This window comes from Arachis ipaensis, chromosome B1, assembly GCF_059453495.1.
Source record: "Arachis ipaensis isolate K30076 ecotype BB chromosome B1, ASM5945349v1, whole genome shotgun sequence".
In the NCBI taxonomy this organism is placed as follows: domain Eukaryota; kingdom Viridiplantae; phylum Streptophyta; class Magnoliopsida; order Fabales; family Fabaceae; genus Arachis; species Arachis ipaensis.
This window is the reverse complement of record NC_142436.1, coordinates 150,434,602-150,448,026: the sequence shown is the minus strand read 5'-3', so window position 1 is coordinate 150,448,026 and position 13,425 is coordinate 150,434,602. Positions and strand designations below refer to the sequence as shown.

Here is a 13,425-nt window from a genome sequence, read left to right as displayed (position 1 = left end):
TCTATAAAACTCTACCTGACCCTATCATATGCCTTTTGAAAATCTAGTTTGATAATTGCCGTCTTCTTGTGCGTCAACCGTTTCACATGCAATGAGCACTCCATCATGTATTTTTCCATCCCTTTACAAATGCATTCTGGGTCTCTCCCACCAAATCTGGCACCTTGTACACACATCTAACCATATTAAGCGACCGAAGGTCTTTGATCTCCTTCACACCTACAAATTTTGGCGCCAACGTCACCCACGTTACATTTGCATTCGTTGGTAATTTGGCATTTTGGAAGAATCCTCTAATCGCAACCTGAATCCTAGCCTAATTCCTTACCAACCTCCCATGAATTAATTTTATTATTCCTCCTTCTGGCCAAGACTACTTGATGAAAGTATCTAATATTCTTATCTATATCCCTTGCATTCTCTTATTTTATTATATACACTAACTTGAAAATGAGCTACATTTTCCTCTCTTATTTCTGATATATGTCATATGTGAGATTCACTTCATACATAATATATGTATCACATACAAAGTAAGCTCATTTGTGATATGATACATCACTTTGAACGTTCTAGCAATTTATGCATTAACATCATTTTAATTATTTGGACAAATAACACGCCACGCCATATAAGACTGAAGCAGATAAAGCACGAAGACAGAAAGTGATAAAAGCGGTAAAAACACCCAATAAAAAGAGGTGACCGTATTGAGAGGGGGAAAATAAATGAATAAAGTAACGCGTGACCCTGCAAAAGCATCTGAAGGAAAAAGACATGTAACAGCTGAAAAGCAGAGACTCTGTGACCTTCACTCACACTTTCAAAGTTTTGAACACACACAGAAAATTCATGTGCCCCCATCCCATCCCAAATCCCACATCCCTTCTCTCTCTCTTCCCTTCTTCAGTCAAAACCATCAGTATCAATATTCTGCTGCATGACACCCTCTCCTCTCTTCTTGATTCACATACTTGAGAGCAAAGAATCTTTGATGATCATTGTACTCCATCCACCCTACCCTATACGACTATACGCACTAAACCTAGTTACACCTTGATTTCTACCGTTCTTTTTTGCATCCAAAAGCACGCCACTTTGTACTACTACCACAACTCCACTCAAACTCATATTTACAATTAAAACACAAACCCAACATGATAATGTGTTTTACAGAACCATATACACTGATTAAATCCTAGAATAACCCAAGTTTAATAATAATAACAATTTTATAAGAAAAAAAAATAAAGAATTATGATTATATATGACCAATAGATCTCATTTCCCTTTTCTTTTCTAATCTTCCTATTGAAAGCCTTGGTAATTTACCTAGGACCAGAGAGTTCCATGGCATAGGAATCCAAGGAGCGTTCATCATCATCGTCATCCATTGTGGTGCCAAACATGCTTGTACGATCATGAACACTGTCATCATGCTTTGATGCAGGGGCAGGGGCGCGGGATGATGTGTGGCCACTGTTATTGCTTGGGGTCATGCCATGACTAACATTCCGATCATGATTATTACTATGTGATGCTGCCCACTTCTCAGCAAGTCCATCGCCTTCAAGCATTCGGACCACCTCGGACATCTTGGGGCGATGTGCTGGCAAATATTGAGTGCATAGTAAAGCCACTTGAAGCATCTCCCCCACCTCTATCATGTCATAGTTGCTCCCTAGCTCCTTGTCCACCAACACCGAAACCTTCTTTTCTTGCTGTATTTTCCTAACCTGTTACAACATACCAATTTTGATTTCAACTCTGTTAAAGTCTAAACATTTCTCATGCTTCAATCACTATAGCCATATTGAGCACATCCTATTAATATCATAGTACATAACTACATACTACATATCTTTCGTGTATAATACATTAACATACCGAAGAATTCAAGTTTTCCATGATTCTTCAAATATTGTTGATACAAATGAAATACGTAAATGAACAATTGCACAAGCAGAAGTGTCCTCATAAAGTTTAGCATTCTCTTAACAGAATGCTATGATGCATAAATATAACTACGATGATTAAAATTAATACCACAATTAATACTGACATATCGTTTTGATTATTAAGAATGGAAATTAACAGTTTGTTTTGGGACCAGAGAATAGACTTACCCACTCTAGCATAGCGCCTTTTTGATTCACAGTTTTCCCAAACTCAAGTGCTGTCATTCCAGTTATGAGCTCTAGCAAGAGAATGCCAAAACCAAATACATCAGTTTTCTCAGAAGATTGGCCAGTGGAAAGGTACTCTGGAGCAATGTGCCCAACAGTGCCACGGACCGCGGTTGTCACGTGGGATTCAGAATGGTCAAGGAGCTTTGCAAGGCCAAAATCACCAACAACAGCCTCACAGTAGTCATCAAGAAGAACATTAGCAGCTTTTACATCTCTGTGTATTATCTTTGGATCGCATTGCTCGTGCAGATACAGAAGTCCTCTCGCAGCTCCAATTGCTATCCTCTTTCTTGTGTTCCAATCTAAGGATGGTTTGCCTATATATTCAACAAGGATTTAAGTCCAAGATTTACTAGCTAAACTAAGCCTTCCATTATAAGGAATTTAAGTAAAGAACAAGGATTTAATGCCTAGAATATACATTTTGTAAACCTGGAAAGAAACAATCAATACATTTTTGTAAATATGGAAAGAAACAATCAATTGGACTTGAAATTAAAACAAGTTCTCAATAGATTGATTCAGAACATTTTAAGCTTATATTTGAAATCATGATGGTCTTCCAAGTATTTTAAATATTATTGAATACATAAGATATTGATAACTAGAGACAAATTATGTGTAGGTGCCTGACATCCAAAATTATTTTTCAGAATACAGGAGAAAAAGAGTCAAATTTGAAAAAATAATTAAGTCCTAATATTAAAATCCAAAACATGATAGGTGCAGATCAAAGACCATAACAGGATTTAAATGCAAAACGAAGACCACATAACTAAGTTCTACTAAAATATATAGTAACAAACATTGTGTGATCACATGCTTTATGGGGTAGTGAGATAAACCTACCTCTAAGCCTGGATGCCACACTGCCATTGGACATATAAGGATAAACCAGAAGCTTTTCATTAGGAGTAGCACAATATCCAATTAAGCGAAGTAAATTGCGATGAACTGCCAAACTGATCATCTCCAATTCAGTTCGAAACTGTGATTCACCAGAACTTCCAGTAACATCCTTCAGTCTTTTCACTGCCACCATAGAGCCGTCACCAAGTTTTCCCCTATAAACGTTGCCAAAACCTCCAGCCCCAAGTATGTTCTTGGAGCTGAAACTATCTGTTGCCTGTTGGAGCTCTCTGAACGTGAAAGTCTTGAGATTTCCCAAGCTGACAATTCCCTCTTCCTTATATTCTGCAGCAAAGCAAAAATCATAACTAACTATTCCTCATACATAATCTAAGAACTGTGATGTTGTGCTACCTACCACCAATAAACAGGATGGCCTGGTGCTGTCGTTTATGTCTATACCAAAAGAGCCCAAAGAGCAAAACCATGAGAGAAGCACAACTAAGACTAACTCCAAGTGCAACTGCTATTTTTCTGGACTTGTGTTTTCCTAAACAAGGAGATGTCAAATAGGTTTAAAATGTTGTATAAATAAAACAAGAGGCACAAGACAGCTAAACGTTAAAGATAGGTACCTTGTGATGATGTTTGAGAGAAGGAAACGGGCATAAGAGTTGCTGATCCAGAGCAACCTTCAGTAGTGATGCTTCCACAAATTAATGGGTTTCCCACAATACTACATAGTAACAGTGAACAAAAGACAAAAGGAAACAGTTCAAAAATAATGTATACAATAAAATAATACAGCACTATCAAACACACGCACACACACAGGGGAAGAGACACCATACTTGAATGCCCTTGCTGGAAACTTGGGCAATGGTCCACTTAGATTGTTATAAGACAAGTCCCTGAATAATGCATAGAGTCATCATCATCACATCAGAGCTAAATAGAAATAGTGTTAACAAGAAGTTGCATGTGGTTTCGATTTTCAAGGCACTGGTATGCGTGAGGAAAAGGGTAATTGGTATATATCCATACTCACAAGAAAGCAAGCTGTGGGATTTTGGCCAGTGAAACAGGAAAGGGTCCTGACAAGCTATTGTTGTTGAGCCTCCTGCTCTCATTGCATTCCACATTTTACATAAATAATAATGATAATATAAGATTTCAAATAACACAAGTAGTATCATCTCAGAATTAATAAATCAATTTATTCCTTAAAAAATGGTAATAAAAGGAAAAACAAAATAAGAAACTACTCACAGGTATTGGAGACTATCCAATTGGCCGAGAGAGGAAGGAATCACCCCAGAGAATCGATTATTGGAAAGATCCAATGTCTGAAGCTTTGGAAGGGTTCCAAGCTCCGGCGGAATTCGACCTGAAATATTGTTGTTCTGCAGTAACCTGCATTCACCCATAAAGGAAGGTTCCAACGTGGAGAATTATGCTTAGGTTTCTCAGAAGGTGATACAAACTCCAATACTAATTACTAAAGACATGAAAACGAAAACTAAAGGAATACTGGAAGAAAGAAAGAAAAAGGAAGATGTTGAGGTGAATACACATAAGGACAAGCACTACTTAGAAACCAGTAATTGTAATAACCAAAACAAGAAGAAAAACAAGATAAACAGGTAGCGTTTGTAGAAGAAAAAAGTTGAAAGCTTAGCTACAGAAAAAAGAAGCATTGAAAGAGACAAATATGAATGCAAAATTGGAAAGAAGATTTGTTCTGAGTCCTCACACTTGGCGAAGATTTGTTAGGTTTCCAATTGCTGCAGACAAAGTTCCAGAGAGAGATTGGCTCGGCGCTCCCCTGCACACAAACAAACAAAAGGAATGAAGTGTAAAATCCCTGAGACGACAACGAATAAGAAGAAGAAGAAGAAGAAGAAGAAGACTAACAGGCCAATAACAAGGGAATCAGAGGAGCAAGTAATCATGGCCCAGCTGCAAGCGTCGACTGAGTACTCATCCCAGTTACTCAACACACCGTGAGGATCAGTGAGACTCCACTTGATGCTCATTAGAGCCTCCACTGCACATTTCAGTCAATGAATTCCGCTCCAAAGAAAGAAGCCACAAGAGAAGACAAGAGGTACGTACCTTCGTGGTTGCGAGGCTCCGCAGATGAAGAGAGTGCGGCACGCGAGAGGAAAAGGACGAGAAGGAGAACCACCGAGTAGAGCGCCATGACTATAGAGCAACAACGGATTTCAACATAGCTCACAAGCACAAGCATTACCAAAAGTAAAAGCAGTAATAATATCTAACCTAATATCAATGAATGAATTTCAATTTTTGATGGAGCACAAGACAGCTTCGCTTTACAACAAAAGAAAGAAAAAGGGAAATTGAAATGTGTGTGACTTGAGCGCAGAATTTTAGATGGTTAGAGAAGAAAAGATTAGATAGTACTAATACTAATACTAATAATAATAATGAGATTAATGAGCCTTCAGCTAGCCAGAATCAAAACGTCCATCGCTTTTGCTAATAGCTTGTGCTCCAATTCTGCTCTCGTTTTTCATAATTAGTATTATTATTATTATATGATTATTATGATAGTAGTAGTAGAGTTAGTAGTATTGAATTAATAATAGAGAATAGAGAGGGAGTGATGGTGATAGAGGGATTGGAGGGAGCAGTTTGATTTGACAAAGACATGGTGTTGTGCGCAGCCAATTGTTGGGTCACATTAACAGAGATAGTGACAATGGATGGGTCCCTGCATTTCTTCAACACACTCATCATTACCACCACCCCTTCCTCTTTTCCTTCTATGGATTATCACAATCATTATTAAAATGAGTAAAGCCACAAATACACTCGAGCAATTACACTTTCAAGAGATTAATTCGTAAAGAAAAAAAGTTTTAATCAAATTTTTTAGAATAGTAAATATAGACATATTATTTTTAAATTAATCTTTATAATTAGAATAAAAAATTTTAATTTGAATTCATTTATTTATATTTATTGTTTTAAAAGATTTTATTAATATTTTTTTATAAATTAATTAGTATTTTTTATTAGAATATTATTTTAATTTTTTAATTTGTTTGTGGACAATATATATATTAATTATAATCACAAATGATGCTATTTCAAATTAAATAACTTATATAATAGTGATCTTATTTATTGCTATAAATGGTAAATTGAATAAGTCATAATTACTTTAATTTGGAATTAAATGAAAATAAAACCAAATGTTATCTTTTGTTCTTTAGATAATTATCTTTTAGATTTTAGATATATTGTCTTTTAGACTTTATATACTATTTTATTTGGGTTTTATGGTTTAATGAATGTCATACTCAAATATAAATAGACCTTCAGGATTTCGGTCCCAATATACCAAAGCCGCCTTTGTCGCTCTTTCCTGTCAAAAGAGCTACAATTCAGCCCTACAGATACAGAATGCTTTAGTTGAGGAAGATCAAAAGAACCACAAGACTGAGACAATCCTTCTATCAATTTCTAATTTCTATGATTAAAAATACGCATTATGATATATTTTGGTGATTCAATATGGATGATCTAGGTTAATGAAATAATTTATTCCAACATTTTTAGCCATAATAATATTATTGGAATATAAATTTTTTAAAATTACATTAGTTTTGTCCTGACATTATATATTATGATACAAAAAATTTATAGAATTAAACTACTTTTATAAAAAGGTCGTAGGAGACAAAAATTCTGTCGGCTAAGAAGATCAGAATTTCCGTAAATAAAAAAATCAAATAAAAGATTTTCAGTTATTATTTTCATATTAAAGAGTTTAATTTTTTACTATTAATTAATTTTAGTATTCGTTATCTAAAATTTGAAAGAATTTAACATGTATATTTTTATATTTGATTAGGTATTAAGTTTGTTGCACAAATAAAAATAAAATTTTTATACTTACTATTTAAAAATAATATTTTTTCTCTTTATGTATATAAAAATATAATTAGATATTAATATAAAAAAATTATATTAATAGTTATAAAATTAACTCAAAATTATTTTTTTTTAAATAATTAAATCTTGAATCTAACTTTTAATCATAACATTAGTATTCTCCCTTAATTATATGTAATAAATATTTGAAGAAGGAAGAGAAGTGAAAATATAGATTAGAAAGATAAGTAGTAAAATTTAAAATTAAATAAAAAAATATGTATATAATAATAATACCTTTTATTTTAATTATACTATATTGTTAATTTTATTTTTTGTAAAATAGAAAGGTAGAGAAAATAGAAAATAAGAGAAAAGAGAGAGAAAGATAAAGAATAAGAATGAGAGAGGGGTTTGTTAATTTTGGAAGAAATAATTTTATTTTAATTGTTATGAAAAATAACTAGTGACACATTTTGATTTGTCAAATTAGTAATATAAATTATAAATTATATATAGAGTGAGAATGATAGAGAGAAATAGAAATGGGAGAGACGTAGATAAGAGAATGTAGGAAAAAAGTTTATTAATTTTAAAAGAAAATGTTTCTTCTTAATTTTAATAAGAGAGTATAATGTGACATATTTTGGTTATTGAATTAGTTAGTAATATATAATATATAATATAGTTATATTTCAATTTTAATATTTTAATTTTAATTTAATTTGAATACAATTAGAGAATGTTATGTTACATATTTGATTGTCAAATTTGTCATTAGTCATTGATAATAATATATAGGAGAGATAAAGTGGTAAAAGAATGAAAAAAATAAATAAAAATGAGAGAGGAGGAGAGAACTCCTTAATTTAAAAAAAATCAATTTTAGTTATAATAAAAAATAACATATAGCACATTTTAATTGTAACATTAGTAATATAGACAATAGCGGATTAGGGTAGAACGTAAACCGCTACTGGTAGCCGCGATTTACGTGTATTGGGAGGTGAACAGAAACCGCTATAGGCAGCAGCAGTTTCTATAGAACATGGTTTCGCCATAAATCGCTACAGGCAATAGCGGTTTATGCATTGGGGGCGTTGAACGTAAACCGCTAGAGGCAGTAGCGATTTACGTAGAGTGTGCGTCGAGGCTGGTTGCCTATAAATACCCCCTCTAGGGCATTATTGGGGAAAGAAGAGTGTGTCATTTCTCACAAATGGATGGTGAGGAGAGTTTTGTGGCTTTGGTACATTGCTCTAGGAAAAAAAAAAGGCACGGTGTTAAATTTACGGATAGGGAACCGCTTAGTGTTTTTATCCGGTCGTCGAGTACGTTGGCAGAGATAAAACAGAGCATATTACAGAAGTTTGGTGTGTGTGGGACAAAGTGGGTTAAAAAATTGTTCTACAAGATTTCCATTGCCATTGTGTTGGCCGGTGTAAAATACGAGACGTTTGTGATAGGGTCCGATGAAGACATGCAAGTCTTGTTTCACTGTCGGCGGACTTTTTCGGATGTCAGAATACCCGAGTTGTTTGCGAAGTTAAAAGATGTCGTCGACAGCTCTGGGGCATCAGCGCCGAATCCTCAGTCGACGACGATGGATGGTGCCTCAACGTCAATGCCGGTGGTAGCACCTTCCGGTCGGATCCACGATCCTCCATGTGTTGCGGTTGGTACTGATAGTGTGCCTGGTGGTGTTCCCGATACTGACTTTTAGGTTGGAACGGATCATGTTGAAAATGTCATGCGAGATGATGATTCAGCCGATGAGCCGGACGACATTGTTGGGGATAGTGAGGATGATATTCCGAGCAATACACATACACCCCAAGGAGCATCGGGTTCCGAGACACAGCAATATCCTCCACACTTGTCAGCGTTAAACTTGGAAGCCATAGGCGAACAACGAGAGGTGGGGGTGACCAATGTGGGTCAGGGTCTACATGATGCAACCGATCTGATGGAATTTCATATTGGCCAATCTTTCCAGAGTAAGGAGGAAGCTGTGCTGAGTGTGAAGTATTACAGCATCCGGTGTGGAGTTGAGTACAGGGTGATGGAATCGGACCATCTCAAATATCAAGGGAAGTGCAAGGAGTTTGAAAAAGGGTGCACGTGGATGATTCGTATCCCACTGCGGCAACGGAAGAGCACTTGGGAAGTTAGCAGGTATAACGGACCGCACACATGTTTGGCCACATCCATATCGAGCGACCACAGACTGCTTAATAGTAATGGGAGAACCACCTATCTCCGCCTCTCCCATCCTTAGCATGCAACCAGTCTATGTTCAAAGCCCTCTCTAAAACATGCTGAACCCCTCCAAGCTATGCCTCTACCCTATCAACTTGATGCCACTCGATCACAGCAAAGTATATCAAGCTAGTCACCGCTCGCCATAACCGAGAATGCTCATCCGTAAGGATCTCGGGGTGAACCACAGCAAGTACGTCAAGTGAGGAGTAAGGCTCCCATACAATCTGAAAATTGGACATCGTCAAAAGTCATAAAAGAATGTACATATAGGCAGCAAGATGAACCACAACCTTAAAACCAACCACAGACATAATACTTACATCTCGAGCGGTCAATCGATCTAATGCAAGGCGATAGTTTATAACCCTTTGCTCTTTCCCATCGTTTGGAGGTAAGTAGGTAGCCCACCAAAATGATAATCAACCGTTACAAACTGAATGCATCAAACCACATATAAGATTTTACAAAATTTCACCAAATAAATAATACTTGGATGCTAATGGAAATGAAAAATCATCAAACCCAGAGAGCCGCAACAAGGGAAACCGCCAGAATATCCAACTCTGTAGCAGCTGAAGCCGACCCGCCAAGTTGGTAACATTTTTGTTCGCCACTTGACACATGCATCGATACAACCATGTCAACGCGGCAGACTCCCAACTATAACTCCCCATGTCAGCAAGATTCGCCACAAAGGGTAACCACCGAATATGAACCCGGTTCGCACTCTTGTCCCCAAATAACTGAGTGGATAACAACATCATGATGTAGGCACGTGCGTATATGCGAACAGTATCCTCGGTCGCATCTTATGGCAACACCCGAAACCTCTCATGAAACCATGTGAAGTGGAGGGTCATCTGCTTCACCTTATTCGGTGGTGGCAGCTCACCGAATAACTCCTGAAACCATTCCCAAGCTGGTCGGCCACCCTCCATGAAATTTTCAAACTCTGCAAGGTAACCACTAACAGCCCTCCCATCAATATGCAACCCAAGCTGAAACGCCACATCTTGCAGTATAACTGTGCACTCTCCAAAAGACATATGAAAAGTATGCGTCTCGGGACGCCACCTCTCAATGAACGCACTAACCATAGGCTCATCCAACCAGAACCAACGACCGTTTAGCCTGGCCAAGTGGTACAAACCAGCCCTCTCTAAATAAGGTATGATTCTGTCATGCATTGGCATATTTTATTGCTGCCTCACACTATAGATACACCTACTTGGCTACGCCATGCACGAAAGACACACACAACGTTGTTAAAATTTACATGCAATACGGAAAAATCTTAACTACTTAGACCGAATAAATAAATAAATATTACCACACAATGACATAATTAAACAATTAATTAAGTAAATTATTATTCAATTATAAAATCAAATTCTTAAATCTTTGATTCATTGCATACTTCAAAAACCGGTTATAAACTTCAAAACCCGATTTTCAAGGAAACATAAAAAAAAATATGTTTTCAATAAAAATCGATTTCTGGCTAAATACCAAGTTCTTAGCTATATTTTAAACCGAATAATTAAAATTGGAATCCTAAAATAAAATTTTCTTTAACCTTTATTTTAGTGTCATTTAACCTAACATAAATCGATATTACATTCCACATTCTAAGTAACATCTAACACTCAAGTATAAGATTTAGATTAATATTCTAGATCTTATACCCTACATTCCATAACCTATCTAACAAATATTAATGCTCAGATAAATAAAACAAAGCTAACCTTGTCGGCAATGGCACCGGCAATATGGACAACACCGTTTAGTCGGTACAAGCTCTCTTCGTCGGCCATGATCTCCAATTGAAGGTCAGCGCTCAAAAAGTCCCAAATCCCTTCTTCAAGTGCTCCTCCTTCTCTCTAGAATTTTCTCTCTCTAATCAAACTCAAAAGCCACACAAATAAAATATGCGGCTGCATGCCACGGTTTATATAGACGCACACTCCACGTAAACCGCTACTGCCTCTAGCGGTTTACGTTCAACGCCCCCAATGCATAAATCGGTACTGCCTATAGCGGTTTATGGCGAAACTATATTTTAGAGAAATCGCTACTGCCTATAGCGATTTCTGTTCACCTCCCAATGCACGTAAACTGCGGCTGCCAGTAGCAATCTACGTTATATCCTAATCTGCTACTGCTAGTAGTAGTTTCTATAAATTCATGAAAAAATGGATTTGCTACTTTGTTTTCCAAAATGTATAATCATATAAAATTGATCTCAATTTTATTTATTTAAAAAAATTGTCCTAAAATATATTAAAGGTATATAAAATATTATAATATTTATATATAGATATATAATAATTAATTTAGTGACTAATTTTGTTATTACAATTACAAACTAATAAAATTAATTAAATAAAATTTTCGTGTTAGAGTGTGTTGTTGGATAATTTGATGCCTTTTATTTTATCAATATATTTTCATTAATTAGAATTGAGGCTTAGTAAAAAAATAGATTGATATTTAGTTACAGTAATACTAAAAAAATAAAAAAAATTTAAATTTATTTTATTTATTAATTATTAATTATAATAAATAATAATTAATAAATAATTAATAAGACAATTTTAAATTTTTTTCAAACATTATTAATTTAAATAGATGCATTTAATTCATAGATCTACCCATTCGGAATCAAAGTCACCTTAAAATTATATTTCATCCCAAGATTATAATTATTGATCTCAAAGAATACGAGTATTGAAAATATTAATATATATGTCTTAATGTAAAAAAAATTTAGTTAATATATATTTTAAGGGTACATAATAAGATTATTATTAATAAAATATTTTAAATATTTTTTTAATAAATAAAAATAAATGTATCAAAAACTTAAATTTTTGTGTATTTTAAAAAAAAATTTATTATATTAATATGTATTCTTAAGATATAAATTAGATAAATCCTACGTAAAAAAAATAGGAAGAAAGTAGTGAAACAAAAATAATTTCTTTTCATCTTTATTCTAGAGTGATTAACTGTTTTTTTTATTGAAGATATGGAGACTCAAACTCACAATCTCTTAATTGAATATGGAAAAATTATACTATTTAGTGTGTGTTTGGATTACAGTTTGCAAACCGGAGTTTGCATAAAATTGATTTTACAAAATTGATTTTGATAAAAAGTAAGTTTGTGTTAACGATTTATGTTTGGCAATCTTTATATCAAAATTGATTATAGTAAAATAAATGTTGTTTGGATTATATTACTCAAAATCACTTTTAGATGAAAAATTACCAAAAAAGACATCAATTTAAATAATTTTTTTATATACATGCAAAATCAAAACGCTAACAAAAATAATATAAAAAATATTTATCATATAAATAAAATAAATACAATAAAAAATAAAAATATGAAAAACAGTACTATAAATTTTATAATATTAAACAAAAAAAATATTCTATAATTTTTTTAGTACGGTCAGTACTCTTTAATTTAGTATTATTTTGGACTATAATCCATTTCCTTTATTGTATCAACTCTTTTTCATTATCTATGACTCTATTATTACTTATAATTAGTTTTTATTTATTTTGTCTTTTTTTTATAAGATCATAATTTATATTATAAAATTTTGATAATAAATGTAGTATATAATAATTACAATTACAAATTTTACAAAATCAGAATAAAAAATAAAAAAAATTAATACAAAAACAAAAATAGAGTACATCAAAGAATAAAAAAAATTGATACAGATAAGAAATAATAAAAATGTCATAAAACCAACAACATATATCATATGAACAAAAAAAATACAATAAAAGGTAAATAAAATTCATATGAATCAAATTAAATAAAAAAATAAAAAAATTTCATACACAACATAAATACAATGCAATAAAGGAGGATAGAAAAAAAAAGAATTCATATGAACAAATAATAATAAAAATATCTAAAAATTAGAGCATAATAAAAAAATCAACAACATTTGTCAATGAATAAAAAAAATACAATAAAATAAATAAAAATCACATTAACAAAGTCAAACAAAAATAAAAAAATTTCATAAAAAATATACATATAAAAAATAATATAGTAAATGATAAAAAAAATTCATATAAAAATATAACATGAGAAATTAGAATACTACACAAATAATATAAAATACAATAAAAAATATAAAAATTAAAATATGAAAGTGAGTACTAAAAATAATAAAAAAATTAAAATATTCACTTTGTTA

At 33.2% G+C, this 13,425-nt stretch overlaps 1 protein-coding gene across 2 annotated transcripts; it reads right to left on the bottom strand.

The window, feature by feature from the left end:
* Positions 1-1,097: 1,097 nt before the first annotated feature.
* Positions 1,098-5,720, bottom strand: LOC107641558 (protein CLAVATA3 INSENSITIVE RECEPTOR KINASE 2). 2 transcript variants are annotated; one of them, XM_088502254.1, is made up of 12 exons: positions 5,322-5,613; positions 5,154-5,243; positions 4,953-5,085; positions 4,792-4,863; positions 4,308-4,451; positions 4,087-4,158; positions 3,890-3,949; positions 3,674-3,774; positions 3,457-3,588; positions 3,039-3,383; positions 2,127-2,506; positions 1,098-1,736 (listed from the first exon to the last, which is right to left on the bottom strand). In XM_088502254.1, the coding sequence occupies exons 2-12, from the start codon at positions 5,239-5,241 to the stop codon at positions 1,329-1,331; spliced, it is 1,935 nt and encodes a 644-aa protein (XP_088358380.1). In that variant the 5' UTR covers positions 5,242-5,243; positions 5,322-5,613; the 3' UTR covers positions 1,098-1,328. The 2 variants fall into 2 exon arrangements, with proteins under 2 accessions (XP_088358380.1, XP_016200532.2); XM_016345046.3 differs by having other exon boundaries at positions 5,154-5,720.
* Between the last annotated feature and the right edge of the window lie 7,705 nt (positions 5,721-13,425).